General features: G+C 60.0%; 2 protein-coding genes across 2 annotated transcripts in view; one reads left to right on the top strand and one right to left on the bottom strand.

Annotated features, from left to right (window-relative positions):
* Positions 1–181: 181 nt before the first annotated feature.
* LOC127015306 (E3 ubiquitin-protein ligase RNF19B-like) lies at positions 182–9,041 on the top strand. The gene is made up of 10 exons (XM_050895153.1): positions 182–256; positions 2,083–2,174; positions 4,588–5,205; positions 5,723–5,913; positions 6,231–6,381; positions 6,856–7,018; positions 7,470–7,584; positions 7,783–7,920; positions 8,258–8,450; positions 8,596–9,041. The coding sequence occupies exons 3-10, from the start codon at positions 4,757–4,759 to the stop codon at positions 8,753–8,755; spliced, it is 1,560 nt and encodes a 519-aa protein (XP_050751110.1). The 5' UTR covers positions 182–256; positions 2,083–2,174; positions 4,588–4,756; the 3' UTR covers positions 8,756–9,041.
* A 3,932-nt stretch (positions 9,042–12,973) lies between these two features.
* PPM1G (protein phosphatase, Mg2+/Mn2+ dependent 1G) overlaps positions 12,974–17,079 on the bottom strand; it is a 30,021-nt gene continuing 25,915 nt past the window's right edge. Inside the window, exons 6-10 of the mRNA XM_050893310.1 lie at positions 16,676–16,813; positions 15,628–15,862; positions 14,005–14,134; positions 13,744–13,846; positions 12,974–13,302 (exon numbers count right to left, since the gene is read on the bottom strand). Of these exons, the coding sequence (XP_050749267.1) occupies positions 13,102–13,302; positions 13,744–13,846; positions 14,005–14,134; positions 15,628–15,862; positions 16,676–16,813 (807 nt within the window). The 3' untranslated portion in view covers positions 12,974–13,101. The remainder of the gene's footprint in view (positions 13,303–13,743; positions 13,847–14,004; positions 14,135–15,627; positions 15,863–16,675; positions 16,814–17,079) is intronic.

Below are 17,079 nucleotides of genomic sequence, written 5' to 3' on the forward strand. Positions count from 1 at the left end.
GGCGGGGGCAGCGGGGGCTCCGCCCCTTCCTGGCCAGGGGGGAGGTGGCGGGCGGCGCTGCGGGCCCCCGGGGAGCGGCCGCGGGGTCCGGGAGCGGGACGAGGGGGCCACCGGGGCGGAGGGCTGACAGCCTTTTGTGCCCCACCAAGGGCGGCTGCGGCGACCTCCCCCGCTGCCCGCCAGGCAGGGCCCCGCTCCGGGCGGCCGGAGGGCTGCGGGAAGCCTCGCCAGGCCCCTGAGCCGAGGGGAGAACTCGGTGAGTCGTGTGCCGGTACCGGCGCCGGTACCCGCAGCCCCGCTGGTGGTTCTAGCCGTCCCAGCGCCCTGGCCGCTGCCCTGCTCGGTAGCGGAGGGGCAGCGCCGGCCGTCGGCCTGTCCCGTCCACGGAGGAGACGGGCCAGGGCCTTTGCCGGCCGGGAAGGGGCAGCCGCCCCTGCCCAGGGACAGTGGTCTGCAGGGAGCGCTGGCGGGGCGGGGGGGGTCCCTGCCAGGCGGCTGCTGGGGTGGGGGGTCTGCGCAGCGTCGGAGCGGGACGCTGCCGGGACCCTGCCCTGCAGAGCCGTGGGGGACGGCAGCGCCTTGTGCAGAGGAAAGGGCTGAAGGAGAAAGGTGTCCGGGTAACGCAGCTGCAGGAGGGAGGTGGAGACGAGCCGCTGGAGGTGGAGGGCTGAAACGGCTGTTCTGTGCATGGCACGGATGGGCTTGTAGAGCTCCGGAGGCTCTGGGGATCCCGGCAGAGTGGGGCTGGGTGGCCCAGAGCCCGCGTTGCCCTGGGACGAGAGGGCAGGGTGGGCAGACAGGCTGGAGAACGGGCATGCAGGAGCACACCTGGGTAGCGATGAGTGGCAGCGCTCCAGTCTTTCACCATCTGGGTGCTTCCAGCGCTGAGATCCTTTCAGCCTGGATGAGGGATCTGGGGCTTTTGGGAGTGCAGAGAGGGATTCGCAGTCCTGCCCATGGTCTGATCTCCAGAGGCGACTGAAACCATCCTTTGGAGACACCCACCAGGGTCCTGCTCCCTTGCACTGTCCTGGGGAGTGGAACAAATCCAGCCATGGATCAGGCTGCCCAGAGGGGTTGTGCGGTCTTCGTCCTTGGAGGTTTTCAAGACCCAGCTAGCATAAAGCCCTTAACCACAGTGCTGACCCTGATTTGGGCAGGAAGGTGGACTGGAGACCTCTTGAGGTCCCTTTCCACCTGAATTATTTTGTGATCGTGGTGACCCCTGTGGGAACTGGCTGCAGAGGAAGGGGAGCCCAGCTCCCCGCAGCCAGGCACGGGAGGAGAGGCAGCTGCAGAACAAGCCCAGGAGCGGCCCCAGTGTTGGGGCACCGTGGCCATGCCGTAGCTCCTCTGCAGTCATTACCTCTGCCAGTCCTGTCCCCACGGTCCCAGCTCTCTCAAGGACCGCAGAGCTGAGCCCTGTTGCCTGGTTCTCCCAGGAGTGTGTGTGGGCGATGGGCCCCCACACGATGGAGCTCCTGATTTCACCTGGCATGTCCCTGTCGTTCATAACCCTTCCCAGAAAATCTCCCCCAGTTTGTGTGGCTCAGGTCCTGGACACTCAGACATGCTCTGACCCTGCCAGGCAGGGAGCCTGCTGGGCCCCGGGGATGCTGTGATGGCTCCTCGTGCAGCCCAGTCACACCTCTGCTCCCAGGGGAGCTCGGCCGTCTCATGCTGTCATGTTTCTCTCTGCTTCGGTTGGTTTCCTTCAGCTTCTGTCTCCGCTGTCCCAGCGTTGTGCAGACCAGGGACATCCAGGGCTTTGCGTCCTGTTTCTTGGGGAGAAGGGCCCCTGGTTACCCTGCTCGGGGACTTGTTCGGCCACACTGTGGTTTGGCCCATCTCCAGGGATGACTGGTGTGCTGCTGCGTGTGTTGGGCGCAGCAGCCCTGCTCTGGCTCAGCCATACCTTGTACTCGTCCTCTCTGACGCCTGGGTCCATGCCCTGGATGTGGTCCCCATCTACAGGACTCGTTCTCTGCTCATTAGCAGAGCTGTCTGACATGTCCAAGCGACCCTGGCTGTGTGAGCTGCTGCTGCTGAGCCTCTTCACGGATAGTTTTTGTTTATTTGCAGGTCCCTGAGGGAGTTGAATGCGTTGGACTTTGTGGCCGTCGCAGGGGAGCCATGGCCATGCTGTGTCGTCAGCAATGATTCCCCGCTGACAGGTACCTTGGGGCCAGAGGATGGGGCCGCTTAGATCCCTGCTGGTGCTTCTTCGCTTGTGTTGTGCAGCCCCGGCCATTTAGTCAAGGTGTCGCAGTCCCGGTGCAGAAGCCATGCGGGCCGGGGTCTCTCCTCGCGGGCCCGGGGTCTCTCCTCGCGGGCCCGGGGTCTCTCCTCGCGGGCCCGGGGTCTCTCCTCGCGGCCCGGGTCTCTCCTCGCGGGCTGGCCCCGCTGATCAGACGGCTGATGTCCGTGGTGTTGGCACAGCCGTTGCTGCTCCCAGCGCTGGCTTCTGCTGTTCTGCCAGGCGGAGTCCACGGTGACGGCATCAGTCGCCTGAGACTGTGGTCCCACTGCCCTCCCCTGTGCTCGAGCACGTTCCTTCCCGCTCTCCTCCTGCAGTACCTCCCGCTCTCTAACAACTGTTTAAATCCAATCTCAGCCTGGTTTCCATGAGCTCTTCAGTTGCCACCTCCCTGGAAAGTGCTTTATCACCTGGGGTGGCACGATGCGGCACCTTGCTCATTCCCAGCAGAGCGGATGTAATCAGACTCCTTGGTCTTACCCGAGCCGTCACTAATATCTGCCTCTTCCCGTGCCAGTGCTTCTGTTGTTCTAGCTGTGCTCAAATGGAAAAACCAGCAGAGGCTGTTAGAGGTGGAGGGATGCAGCGATGCTGTGGAGGTGTAAAGTGTAGGGTGCAACTTTTTGGGGTATAGGTAAGGAAAGAGCAAGGAGAACAGTGGAGGGACTGGCCCTGCTGTCAGGAGGGATTATGGTGTGGCCACGGACTCATGCGGCCTAAGTAAGGGAAAACTGACAGATTTACCTCCTCTCTCCTGTAATCACCTGGCTTCTGGTCACTTAAACAACTGGCTCTTGGGTCCCTTGGCTTGGGTGTCTCTTCTACAAGCAGCAGCTTGGGTGATGCAGCTTTTAGTGCAGCAGTTGGGACGTGGGGAAGCACTCGTGACCACTCCCCATGAGGCTTCAGGTCCTGCTGTCCTGGGTTGCAGGGCACGTGGAGGAGCTTTCTCCTCCTGGGACAGTTCAGGATCCAATCTTTGTGGAGGAAGCACTTTCTCTGTGGCAGTGAGACATTCCCTGCTCTCCCCTGAGCTAACCCTGAGGAGTAGTGAGTGATGGCCGTTTTCGGTTGCCCCAGATTTTCCTCTGGGCTCCCTCCAGCTAGCCATTGCTAGGAGCTTCCCAATGCAGGCTGGGCTAAGGAGGTTGTGTCTGCAGTGGCCGGTGCTGGTGTCCAGCTGGGCCGAGTCTGTGGCTCTTGGGCACTTGAACTGCAGTGGAAAGTCAGAGCTTCAGCCATGTCTCTCCTTGGAGAGGAGAGCCACGGAGACTCGGGGTGGTGAGGGTTGTACTCGGGGTGATTGTACTGCCCTGTGTACAAACTGGTTGTCACGGTGTTCACCACTGCCTTCCTTGCAAAGACCACTGTCTTCCCTGCCTTGGGGAATCTGGGAGGTCCTGCGTCTCTGGACTTTGATGCTGAACTGAAGGAGGCAGGATGGGGCAGAACAGAGCTGGCTCAGGGGCACGTGCGTGGCTGGAGACGGGCTGCGGCTGCATTGCCCAAGCGTGGGACCGGTCAGCCTCGGCACTGTCACCTGGGGCCTTCGGGCCGACGCGGGGACGGGGCTGGACATAATGGCTGGGGGTCACCATGGTCGCACTGACCAGGCAAGATGTGATTGTGGGAGCTCAAGGTCGGGTGCTTTTGTTCTTGCCTGCGACCCGGTGGGAGGGAGCACGTCAGCTGGAGACGTCAAGCAAGGACAGGGTCTGGCTGCTTGCTCAGTTCGAGGGTGGCTGCGCTGCTGTGCTGGGGTGTGGAGGAGGTGAGCAACGTCCTGGGCCCTGGCAGGGCTCCGCCGGCAGCTGCGCCTGCAGCTGGCCCAAAGGGAGCTTGCTTGCCATTTCAGGGCAGGCTGCTGCCCGTGCTGGGCCGGTGCGCAGCGTGCAGGAGCTGTTCCGGGTGAAGGAGGCGGCGGATGCAGGAGCAGAGAGAGGCAAGCACCCCGCTCAGGGCTGTGGGCTGTGACCCACAGAGGAGGGAGGATCTGGAACAGCCCCGGCCGGGGCAGGGGGCCAAGGTCTCCATGCTGAAGGGCTCGTGCCGGGGCCGGAGCGCTGCTGGCAGGGCTGACCCCGCTGCCCCGGACCCACAAGGACGGCTGGCTGGGAGTGGGCTGGCCTAGGGGATGCGAGGAGCGCTGTGGATCTTGGCTTGTCCCAGAGCTGCTGGGGTGTTTTCCATGGTGCGGCTGGTGGACGGCCCTGGGGTCCGGCAGGGTGGCAGGGCCTGTCAGCAGGGCGGTAGTGGGGTCTCGTGGGTGCCGAGGGCCCGTTCCCATGCCCGGGGCCCAGAGCCCGCTCTCACATGCGGTTCCTTCGCAGGCTGAGCGGTGCCGACTGCAGCTGGAGATGGTTCAGCCATTGCCTGTGGGGAGGATGCCAGCTCTGAGGCCCAGGTAGGAGCCTGGCCATGGGGGCCGTGCTGGGGCTGGCACCTCCCTGCTGCCCTCCGTAGCCCGACAGCAGCTGGCTGCCGCCCTGACGGGCCACCATGGAGCGGCCCACACGAGTGCCCGGGCCCCTCCGCCTCCTGGGCTTCTTTGGGCGGAAGCCACAGGCTGTCAGAGGGGAGACGCCGCCAGAACCGGAGCCAGAGCCGGAGGAACCTGAGGAGACGTGCATCACGCTGCCCCTGGGCGAGGGCGGGGAGCTGGTGGAGTGTCCCCTGTGCCTGCTGCCCCAGCCTCCCGAGGCCTTTCCCACCCTGGCCTCCTGCGACCACCGCTCGTGCCGGGCCTGCCTGGAGCAGTACCTGCGCATCGCCGTCAGCGAGAGCCGTGTGCAGGTGGCCTGCCCGCACTGCCCGGCCACGCTCCAGCCCGCCGAAGTCCACCACCTCCTGGCCGAGCCCGCCCTCCGTGACAAGTACGAGGAGTTCCTCCTGCGACGGCTGCTGGTGGCTGACCCCGGCACCCGCTGGTGCCCCGCGCCCGACTGCAGGTGACCGGCTGGCCCCTCGCGCAGAGCCAGGAGCAGGGGGGTGGCGTGGGTCCCCCCCTTCCCGCACCGGTGGAGGCGATGGGCTTCCCCAGCTGGGAGCTGGTGCGTGGCAGACTGCGCCTGTGTCCTGTGAGCCTTTTCCAGGCTCGATCTCCTCGTGACTTGGTCCTGTGTGGGGTTGGGCCTGCTCAGAGAGATGTCCCAGTCCCTGTCCCAGCTGCAGAGTGTGTGTCTCTGCCAGGGTTGGTGCTCTTGGCCGTGCTGGGCCAGTCCGCGAGGCCCCAGGGGAACTCTGTGGGTGCTGGATGGGGAAGGCAGTGCCGCAGTCTGAGCTGGTGAGAGTGTCTCCTGGCTCTCCTGAGCAGGGGCTGGAGCTCTGGCTCAGCGTGGAGCTGGGACCTGCCACTGCACGGCCTGGCTGTGCCGGGGAGGGGAATGGCTGCATGCTGTGCAGGGACGCAGGGAGGGCCGTGGACACTGCTGGCCCCTGCCAACACTGACTGCCTTCTCCCCACAGCTACGCTGTCATCGCCTATGGCTGTGCCGAGTGTCCCCGCCTCACCTGCGGGCGCGAGGGCTGTGGCACCGAGTTCTGCTACCACTGCCGGCAGCCCTGGCACCCCGATGGCCCTTGTGCGCCAGCGCCGCCGGCCCCCAGCCTGGCCAACCCCGCAGCACAGCTCGTCCACCTGGAGGGCTCGGCCCATGGTGAGACCCTGGCCCAGGGTGGGAGCAAGCAGGGCAGGGATTTGGCACAGCCGAGCGGCACAGTCGGATGCCTTTGTACCTTCCTGCCTGCGGGGATGCTGGAGCCAGGACCCAGTGGTCCCCAGTGGCTGCCTCTGCGTGGAGGCATGTAGCCCCTGTGCCAGTCGTGCTGGGGGTGTGGAGTGGGACCTTGCTGTGCCTGCCTCACCCTGACACCCATGGGACAGGCTGCAATCCTGGGACAGGGTGTGGGGGTGGACCTGCGCTGTCCTGTCCCGCTCCCCCCCATCCCATCTCATCTCCTTCCCCCCTGCCAGCTGAGGCTGAGGACATCAAGGTCTGTCCCCGCTGCAGTGCCTTCATCATGAAGATCAATGACGGGAGCTGCAACCGCATGAACTGCACGATCTGTGGCTGCCTCTTTTGCTGGCTCTGCCTGCAGGAGATCTCTGACGTGCACTTCCTGAGGTCAGTGCAGGGCTGTGGGGCCACGGGGTGTGCTGGGGGGCTGGGGCAGAGGGGCTGCCAGGAGCTGAGGGGTGGTCGCAGGAGCTGCCCCTGGGCTGAGCTGGGGGTGCTGTGATGCTGGGCCGGGGGCCCTGCCAGGAGCGGTGGGGCTAGGATGGGGCGCAGCGAGGCCCTGCGGAGAGCCACGGCCATGCGCAGCCAGGTTTGGGGCTGGCTGGGCTGTGGGGCTGATCGGGGAGGGGAGCAGAGTGGTCTGTGCTGCTGGGGCTGGCAGGGCTGGGGGCCTGGGGCTGGCTGTGCCCAGGCTTGGGGTCCTAGGTGGCAGCTGGAGCTCCGGATTGGGATGGGGCAGCCTGGCTTTCCGCTTCCCCGGTGGGCCCATGGGTCTCCCCCCCCAGCGCGAGGGAGGGCTGTGCTGGTGTCTGCCTGCCCCGGCGCAGGGACCATTGGCCCAGCCCCGCTCTGTCCTCGCAGCCCCTCTGGCTGCACCTTCTGGGGGAAGAGGCCTTGGTCACGGACCCGGAAGATCTTGTGGCAGCTGGGCATGGTGCTGGGGGCGCCTATGGTGATCTCCCTCGTCGCAGGCGTTGCTGTCCCTGTCATTACCATTGGGATCCCCATCTACATGGGTAGGAAGGTACTGGCAGGGGGCCCTGGAGTCCCCATGGTCCCGCTCCCCGCTGAGCCTGGCAGCCCGTGGCCTCAGGCCTGGACAGACGCGCAGTGCTCACCACTGCCCACAGCATGTCCCCGTGCCACCCTGACTCCCCACAGCCCCTCCTTGCAGGGACCCTCTCTGCTGCCCACCCCGACACCCTCCACCAGCGAGGGTACTCTCAGCCTGGAGAGGTGGGGGTTGGGGTGGGCGAAAGGAGGAGGGGGTCTGGGGGTCCAGGGGTGTTTTCCAGGGACACCTGAGCTGTGGTGGCAGCACTGTCGTGGCTGCCTGTCCCTGAGGAGATGGAGGGGGTGTCCGGGCAGCTGTGGCTGCGGCTAGAGCTCTGCCAGGGCCGGGAAGAGGCCCCGTCCCTGGGGGCTGTGCGCTGAGATCTCTGCAGAGCCCTTCACCTGTCTTGCTTTTCCTCGAGGTGCTGGGCCAGAGCCGGAGGAGCAGCCTGTCGGGGTGCCAGCAGTGCCTCTCTGTCACCAGCAGCGTCCTCCTCTCTCTCTTTGTGTCCCCCATCATAACAGCTGTCACCGTGGGTGAGTGTGCCAGGCCAGGGCTGCGGGCGCTGCCCACGTGCTGGAGAGAGTGGGGCTGTGCAGGGGCCTGGGGGCCACTGCAGCGGAGCGTCTGCAGGGGGGATGTCTGAGACCTGGGGCACCAGGGCTTCGCCCAGGGGGGCAAGCCAGCTGGGGCTGCCGGCGGGGGCCCGGCAATAGCTGCCTGTCTGCCCGCAGGAGTCGGCGTGCCCCTGATGCTCACCTACGTCTATGGGGTGGTGGTGCTGTCGCTGTGTCGGAGCCGCTGGGGGTGCAGGGGTGGCCGCAGCCCGCCCGGGGATCTCGGTGTGGTAGAGCTGGAGAACCTGACCAAGCGTGAGTCCTGCGCTGCTGTCTGTCCGCTGGCCCGTGCCCTCCATTGGGCTGCACAGGCCCTGGTCCTGCCTCACGTCTCTGTGGCCGTGACATCTCCAGAGCCAGGGGCTCCCTGCGGACCCATGTCGGTTCTGCCCCGGGTGGTACCACGCACACCCCTGTCCCTGCGGGGAGGCTGCAGGCTGGTGTCCTGGGGGAGGTGGGTGCTGCCCAAAGCAGTCTGGGACCAGCTTGTTTGCACCCCATGCTGAGAGCCTGGTGGGCTGTTCTGCTCCCTGCTGTGATGGGGAGCAGTCCTTGCAAACAGGGTGCTCAGCACCATCTCTCCCTCCACCAGTGAATGAGCTGTGGTCGGTGTCGCCCAGCCCCAGGCCGGGTGAGGACGGAGTTCCGGATACAACCATCTCCTTCCCCAGCAGCAGCCATAGCCCGCGCCACGGGGCAGTGTGGAAGGAGCAGGACAGCCAGTCAGCCAGCACGGTGGCCCTTGCGGGGAGCATGCTGAGCGAGGGCCAGGACACGTCCTACAGGTGAGCCGGGGGTGCTGTGCTGGGGAGGCAGGGGGGACTGGAATGTCCCCTTCCTAACAGCCTTCCCCACGCCTGCTGTACCGGGCAGGGATGTGGCGACATCCCCCTTTGGGCTGCTGTCCTCAGGCTCTGTGTTTGTCTGCAGGGAAGGCATCAACATCGAGGTGGAGGTGTCGATCGAAGCAGTGCCGCATCCTGCCCGGGAGCAGAGTCTGTGCAGCGCGCTGTCAGGGCAGAGTCTCTCTGGGGACTCCCTGGGAGGCACCAGTGACAAGTGCAGCGCTGTGGGCGTCCCTGCAGAGTGAGGGGGACTGTGCAGCACTGAGCGGGGAGACCCTCAATCCACAGAGCCCCCACCTGGGCTCCCGCCTGCCACTGACACAAAGATCCCATGCCCTCCTGTGGCAGAGCTGGTGACCCTCTGTGGGGCACCACCAGCCCCATGAACTGGGTCCTGGCCATCCCCAGGCTGGGTGGGCACTGACTGTGCTCAGTGCTGCCTGCACCCAGCCCCATCCACCCCTTCCCTGAAGGCAGTTGTGAGCATTGGCACCGCTGGGAAATAAAACTGCTGTCTGAGGGTCTGTCTGTCTCCTGTGGCACAGCCACCCCCCTGCCCCTGCCCCTGAGCTTCTGGGGCCAAGCAGCTTGAAGTTGTGGGTCCTGATCCCCACCAGGGATCCGTCCTGCAGCCAGGCCAGCATGGAGGGACCATGTGGTAGTGCCACAGGCTGTAGACGGGGACCCTGAGCCAGATGGGGTGCGTGGTCTCAGGCAAGTGGGATCCTGCCCGTGACCAGTCTGACTCCACCGCAGCATCCTTGGGAGAAAAAGCTGCTTCTGCACATTCAGCTGCTTAATGTTTAGCAGAGCCTAGCAGCACCTTACAGCACAGTTGCAGGGACTGGTACTGACTGGTGTGGGTGCTGCCTATGCCATTGCCCTTGTCCAGCTGTGCACAGTCACACGATGCTCCATACCCTTGTGATTCACTGACCCCAGCACATGATGGGTGCAGCTGGTGTGGTGCCCGTCTCTCACCCAGAACTCACCAGGTCCCCTCCCTGGTCCCATAGCTGACACCCCCTCCCCAGGTGCTTCTGCCCCAGAGATGCACAGATGCACGCGCACCCAGAGCTGACCAGGACTCCCGTGGTCCCATAGCTGCCCCTCCCCGCCCATGCTCTCACCCAGAGCTGCCCTTAGAGACCCACTCACGCCCTTGCTCCCAGGCCCCATCACCTACTGCCCAGCTGGTACAGCTGCTCCTTGCTAGTGCTCACACACACACACGCACGCACGCATTGCTGGCACCACAGACACCCCCCCCTCACCCCCCCCCCCCCCCCCCCTCCCCGGAGGAAAGTAAGTAGTTGAAGGTGGAGTTTAATAAGGTGACAGGACAGCCTGTGATGATCAGGCACAGGGCATGGCCAGACTCGTGTACTGCCTAGTCCCTGCTTACATGCAAACAGACCCTTTTATTCCCTTATCCCTCTATTTCCCACACTTGTTCCTCCCTAAATCTCCTAAATCCCTCCCTTTTCCTGCCTGTGGTTCCTCCCCTAAACATCCCATAATAAAACCTGTGCTATCCCCAAATGCTCTTTCCCTGCATCCCATAATGTGTCCCGCACCCCTAGGCAGCCCCCTTCTGTGCTTGCAAGGTGTTCCAGAGAGCTCCCAGTGAGGCACGGTGATGGGTTTCATGTCTGGACCATGGGGCTGATGGTTCTCCTGGGACAGCCCTGGGAGGGGCCCGGGGGGGTGTCTGTGATTTGGGTCCCCCCACCTGCTCTTGTACCTCTTTGTCCTTCTGGATTTTTGGACACTGGCCTTTGAGGGGCTGGCGCTTCTCTTCTGATGGGCCTGGGAGTAGCTGGGTTGGGTTATTAATCAAATTACTCCTCCTGCTGGTGCTTCTTTGTGCCTCCTTTGCATCTGCAGCTGAGCTTATCACGTCACCTAGCAGCCTGGGCTTTCTGGTGCCTTCAGTAACCAACTCTCGGACCTCTGGTCTCTCCGGGATCTGTCCCAGGCCACACCAAAACCTGGCTCCCAAACCTCTTTGCCTGCTCACCAAGTCCAGCTTGATGTTCGCTGGCAAGTTCGCATTGAGGTATGCGTCCCTCCCCAGCATGCTGGTCCCTCCTTTTGCTGGCACTCAGACCCACGCACCCCTCTGTGCAGTAGAAAGAGCCCACGCACCCGGGAAAACAGCTAGAAAAGATCACTTTGTGGTGATCCTTTTTTTTTTTTTTTGACACACAACTGGCCCCTTTTATGCCTGTTTCCCACACTTGTTCCTCCCTGTCACATAACTCGCTGGGCAGTCTTAGCAAAACTGATTCTATTCTTTGAACAGCTTCAGTAGGTTAATGAAAGTAACTGTAGATATAAGGGCCTTTGATAAGGCACATGACATACCACAAAGCATTTTGATTAAAAACTAGCATGATAAAACATCAATAGAGCACATGGTAAATGGTCTAAACCCAGTTACATCTCAATACAAATTACTAACATGAGATCACCGCTAACCAGAGTCATTTTAGGGGACTCCACAGAGACTGGTGCTAACTCCTGTATCAAAACCTTTCTTTAATGACCAGGAAGAAAGTTTAAAACTCTTGAGACTGATGCCTTGCAGCTGGAACGAGTCAGCAGGCACATGACAATTCAGACAAACAGTGTCTTTAACCCCACTGAGCGAAAGTCCCTCTTGGCTCAGCCTCCCAGGGCACTGCAGCTCCAGGCACTCCGTCCAGGACTGGGATTTACCCTTCTGCATGTGACTCTACAGCATCGCTACTGTCCCCGTTCTAAAAAGAACATGTGGAAACTAGGGGGACTTCAGAAATAACAAATGCTTTTAAGACTGGAGAAAATAATTCTGCTCATTCCTGTGACAAGTCAGTCTGTTTATTCAAAATTTGGGGGCAACATGGCCAGCACATTCACAGCAGGGGGGAAGCATCAGGTACTGAGCTGCCCTAGCCAGAGTGATCCTGAGACAAGTGATCTGGCAATGAATGAAAGATGCCCTGAGAAGAAACCCACTTTTGCAAAGGAAAAAATCCTCTCCTTGGGTACTTTAGTCAGGCAGCACCATTCTAGGGGAACACATCAGCTCATCCAGAAAGTTTCTGAGCACAGAAACAGTCAGCCTGAGCAGCAAGTCCGACTGCAGCACCTATGGGTGTTTGTGGCTCTGAACTCCCAACCCTGAGCAGGGCCGCAGGAGCCTAGCCTGGATGATCCAGGGACCAAAACAAGTTCAGGTCTGGACACATCATCCACTGGAGGGCCACCAGACAGAGGGCCTTAAGCTCAGGGCCACCAGGGAAGGGGCTCAAAGACGACGTGAGATGCACCCATCCGGGCTGGCGAGGCATGGGCTGACTGAACTGCAGAAGCCAAGACAACGGGCCAGGACCAGGAAGGTGGACTTCATCTTCGAAGAGGGAAGACTTGAGGTGCAAGGCATTGCCAGGGGCACTCCCCCGTGACACAGGAACCCCAGAGCAGCTGCACCAAGTTGTGCCAGGTGACCTGGCCTGCAAACCTCATCTGCGCTCCCCTGGGCTCCCCACCATGCCAGGTGGAAGGCGAAGGGGCACAGCAGCAGGGAGTAACAGCCGATCTTTCCATCGGTGCCTTGTAGCCCAGGGACTTCACTCCCACAGGAGCAGCTGCAGTGTCAACACACATTGTACAAGCTTTACGCCATCCAGCACACCAGGTAGGAGCTGCCTCTTGTCACACCTTGAAAAGAGCACGCAGCTAGATGGGGTGCAGCATGCTGCGGGCAAGTTAGCTCAGGAGGGTGACTGGTACCCCTGGTCCCTTCAGCAGACACAAACTGTCTCCAGAGACTTGTCTCCTGCTGTGTGCAACAGACTGTCCTCAGTTGAGCCATCGCAGGGTAACGGAGAGGCAGCAGGCCCAAGCACTGCAGCAGGGGCTGGCGCTCTGCAACCGCATGGCAGAAGCCAGCTGCTTCTTGTGAGCTGCAGACGCATCCCCCACAGTGCCTTGAGACACCAGGGACAGACATCGTCCTCCCCATCCCACCTTCCTCACCCCCCACCTCCAGGAAAGAACCAAGGACCAGAAGTACAGCTACGTTTTCTGGGCTTTTAGTTTGAAAAAAGTATTGATTGAAAGTGTACAACAGAACAAGGTGTGGCAGCAGCACCACAGCCAGATTGTTTCACAAATAAAAACAGAAAGGGCCTTAAATAATCGGGTGCAGATTAAAAAAACCTCAACAGTGAAAAAGTTCTTCCCTCCGAACAGAAATTCACAGGCACAGAAATGGCAACAACCACATGGAGACAATGGGGGGACATCCTTCTTCTAACCACAGGGCTCTGCTCACAGGCTGCCAGCTGCGGCGGGCTCCTGCGCTGTGGCTGGCGGCTGCTCCCGCGCGCAGCTCTGCCCTCGGCTCCCTCTTTGGAATGGTTACAGATGAACAGTGCGACATGCCCTTGCTAACCAGACCCGCCCCCCACCCCCCAACCAGGACACGGACAAACAAGGCCTCTGCTAAGGCTAAAAAAAGGACAAGACTTTGGAGTCTTGAGTTCAGCATGTTTAAGAAACGAGAGTCTGGTGAGCGCACAGCAAAGTCCCTGTGCGAGGCCTGCTATTCCAGCTTGGCCTTCTTGTTATCACCGCCATTCTCTTCTGCTGGTGCTGCCGGTGCTGCCATGTCCTCCAGTTTCCGCTTCCCACTTTCAGCAGGTGGGTGTGTATTACGGGGTTTGAAACTGATAATGATGCAGGTCATGTTATCGCAGCCAGTGCCATCCCCTGAGGTGTCTGGAGCCAAACACTGATCCAGCAGCTGAGGAGGGACAGGACAGGACAGGTTAGCAGAGAGCACAGACACAGCACCGTGAATAACCTGAGACACTGCGCCCCTTCTAGCAACTGACGGCAGCTTAGGGGCTGCCAGGCCAGAACGGCGCGGGCCGGGCTCAAATGCCGTTCGCAACCAGACAAGGGACAGAAACAGCCCGAGCAGCCCTGGTTTTCTGAAAGTGGACAGAAAGTCCTTCAGCTTGACAGCAACCTAGAGTCAGAAACACTGGTCAGGGTGCCAGAGGAACTGGGTCCCAATTCAGAGGCGTCTCTGCTCCTGTTCCAGCCAGCGTTGGAGCCCATGTGCTGCCAGATACCCCAAGTGCTGAACAAACCAGTCTGATGGAGAAGGAGGGCAGTCAGGCACCGAGCTGGGATGCAGAAACACTGCGTGCCGACGGGATGGTGAAGCTCTGGACCTTACCTCTTCTACAATGGAGGAGAGCGGCCTCAGGACTCCATTCTCATCCTTTTGGGTGATCTTGGACTGGATGAAATCCACCACTTCCTGGCTGCTCATCACATTCCTGCAGAGAGCGGAGAGGTCAGAAGGGCAAGCGAAGGGAGCAGTCATGCCATAGTGTCTGATTAGCACCCAGGGCCCTTGGGCCTTCCCGAGGCCCAGCTCCAGAGAGAGACCAGAGCAGTGATGCCCAAGAGGCACAACTGCTCCCTCACTACTCACCAGATCCCATCACAGGCAATGACCATGAAGTCGTGGTCATCATTTATTGTCAGGACTTTGATGTCAGGCAAGGCAGAGATCATCTGTTCTTCTGGAGGCAGATTTTTGTTCCGCTTGTAGAAGTGATCACCTGTAGCAGAGAGAAGGATCACTTTTTCTGTGGTTGGGCCCTGGCAATGCTGCCTACCCCTGAACAGTGAGAAACACTGCCCTGCCAAAGGGCAACCGCAGCAGAATCGAGCCAGTGCTCCCACAACCAGAGCAGGTCAGGCTGTGGGTGCATCAGACAGAGAAATCTGCCACATGTTCAAAGCGTCAGCTTTGGCGAGCCCAACATGCTGTTACCGTGCAATGGGAAAGAGGTGCCTTTTGCCAGTTCAGCATCTCTTCACCCCAAACCAAGTGCCACTTCCCCAGTTCCTGGGGCAACACCAGGCCAACAGCACATGGCATCTGACAACACCAGCTGAGATCCTGCAGCAGTCCTCATCAGATGAGCTATCCCATGTCTTGGAGCAGGATTTGCGGCTCACCCCAGCACTAGCTTGGCTTTGCTGCAATAACACTAGATGCTCATTTTCCAGAAGCTCAGGCTGTCCAGGGCCAGATATTTCACAGTGCAATGCCCACATCACACTGCTGGGTTCAGGTCTTCCCAAACCCTCAGTAGCCAAAGCTCACTTGAGAAAACTGATCCTCAGCTCTGACTAGCAGGCTTATCTGGAATTACATCCTAGGAAGGGACTTCTAGGGCCACCGCAAAATAGTAGGTGGAAATGCCAGTGTCTCCCTGGATAAACAGACTCCTAGTTTCTGTCCTAAATGTGTTTTTATCTCTTTACCCTAGGATAATAATTTCAAGGATTTTGGTCCTTCTGCGCAAGTACTCTCCACTCACACCGTTAGCTGCTGACATTTCCTTCCCTTCTCTGTGTATTTTCCAGTACATTCTCAGTGTTATTCACTACCCTTTCCTTAATGACTCCCAGCATCTCATCTGCTCAGACTGTAGCCACTGACTGGGCCAAGACCTTGTTTGGCTGCTAACAGACATGCCCAGCCTCCTGGGCCATTAATTACTCCAACACTGCTCGTAAGAGACCAAAAGATGAGCACAAACAGCAGTCAGGTGCTGCCTAAAGCACCGCAGCAAGGGGGATGGAGTTTGTGCAATTAAAAGGCAAGGCTGGCTCAGGAACAAATGAGCTCAAACTGGTATAAGGTTAGGTCCCCAGGAAGCAACATACCAAGGTCCTTCAACAGCCTGCTAACAGGAGAAAGTCCTGTTCAAAAGCCAACAGTCTGGTTTTGAGACAGTTTATATGGGGTGGTTTGTCACAACCCAGCTGTTGGTGCAATAGCCTTGGAGGCTTCACACACCCTGCCCTGCGCTGGAGCCTGGTAGGTGCTAGGTGTTGCTTTCCACTGATGTCTGCCAGTTGCACGGCCATTTTCTCTAATTAGACTGAAATCTCACCACATCAAATACTGAATAGGTTCTACTCATCATCCAGTTAAAAACTGTTCCTTAAACTTAGTGGCTGGCAAGTGCTGGAAGCATGGATGTCCTGAGCACAGCACTCTGAGGCCAGGCATGCCAGCATTCACCCCCATCTTGCTCACCGATTGCCCTGGAGAGATTGAGACCGCCATTCACTCTCCCATCCATGGTGACCTTGCCGCCAGCGTTCTTTATCCTGGCCAGCTCCACCTCATCCTCTGGCTTGTGGTCATACGACATGTCGACGGCTTTGCCGCCTTCTGACACCACGCAGCGAGAGTCTCCAGCATTAGCCACAATCAGCTGCTTGCCCCGGATAAGCGCCACGACAGCAGTTGTTCCACTGTCAGAGCCCGGCTGCAAGAGACAAATGATTTTGCTGAGGGTCCTTTCTCTTGCTCCATATCAGGTCAATAAGGGAACCAGCACCAGCCACCACAGGCCCAGCAGTGTCCCAAACCCTGAGGTCCTGCATCTCACCCCTTCTTCCCATAATCACACACAGAACAATGGAGAAAAGCCTGAGGGAAGTGTGAAACACAGCAGGAGCATGTTCATTGAGAGGCAGGGTCAAGCAATACCTCTGTTCCAGCCTCACAAAGCACCAGTGGTTCAGGATTCTCCAGTGTTCAACATGTCCTGCTATACCCTCAGCTCTAATGTGTTGATTCCAGCCCCAGCCCAGCCTCAAGCAGAAGCCTCATTGCAAGCCAGGACATCTCTCCAAAGAGAGAAGGCTGGCACCTTGGAAGCTGTAGTCCCCTTTTCCTGACATCCTGGGTCCCTGGCCCGTCTGCCAGCACCGCCACGGGCCGAGGAGCCACAGCCTTGGCCTGGCAAAGAGCAATGCTCTGCCCAGGAGCAGCAGCGCCAGCAGAGCAGTCCTGCTACTGTCCTGTACTCTCCTTCCACGCCAACCCCCGCAGCAGCTTCTAAGCACAGCAAACCCAGCAGCGGGGTCAGCCTCTTCCGATCTCAACCTGCTGCCCAGATCCATGCCCTATCCCTCAGTCTTTTGCATGCAGTCAGACTGTCAGCAGCTGTGTTCAGCCTCAGGAGAACAAGAGGGATGTTTTATCCCCATCTGAATGGAAATAACTCCTTGCCGAGTTCCTCCCAAGTGCCCTCGGCTCCACACTATGCTGCAGAACACAAGAATAGGGTGTGCACCTCCTCTTTCCCCTCCATGCCTGGTAACAACATTTCCTCCTCTTCATCCTCATCCTCCTCTGCTTCTTCAGTGTCATCTTCATCATCTTCATTCTCTGCCTCTTCACTACTGTAACCATCCTCATCTTCACTGCATTCCTACAAGAAACAAGAGATACCACCAGGAGTCACACAGGACACTCTCATTGCCCTCCCCAGACAGCTGGTCCCTCCATCCTGGGGACAGATGGTAAGTTTGCCCCAGAAGAGTGAAATGACCTGGTACGTTTCCCCCACACCTGATGTCTACAATCAGAGCAGCTAGTTTCAACTCACACAGTGAATGGAGGGATGGTGCATGCAGCAAGACCGAGGGCTATCCCTTACGGCCGCTGCACAGATGAGGGTATGTTTCCTTCAGGGTT

This window comes from Gymnogyps californianus, chromosome 3 (assembly GCF_018139145.2).
Source record: "Gymnogyps californianus isolate 813 chromosome 3, ASM1813914v2, whole genome shotgun sequence".
Lineage (NCBI taxonomy): Eukaryota > Metazoa > Chordata > Aves > Accipitriformes > Cathartidae > Gymnogyps > Gymnogyps californianus.

Bases quoted from the DNA above. Each gene is read 5' to 3' on its own strand.
- LOC127015306 (XM_050895153.1), top strand. From the start codon at position 4,757: ATGGAGCGGCCCACACGAGTGCCCGGGCCCCTCCGCCTCCTGGGCTTC. The intron at 7,585-7,782 runs GTGAGTGTGCCA...GTCTGCCCGCAG, and splicing joins CATAACAGCTGTCACCGTGG to GAGTCGGCGTGCCCCTGATG. The intron at 7,921-8,257 runs GTGAGTCCTGCG...TCCCTCCACCAG, and splicing joins GCTGGAGAACCTGACCAAGC to TGAATGAGCTGTGGTCGGTG.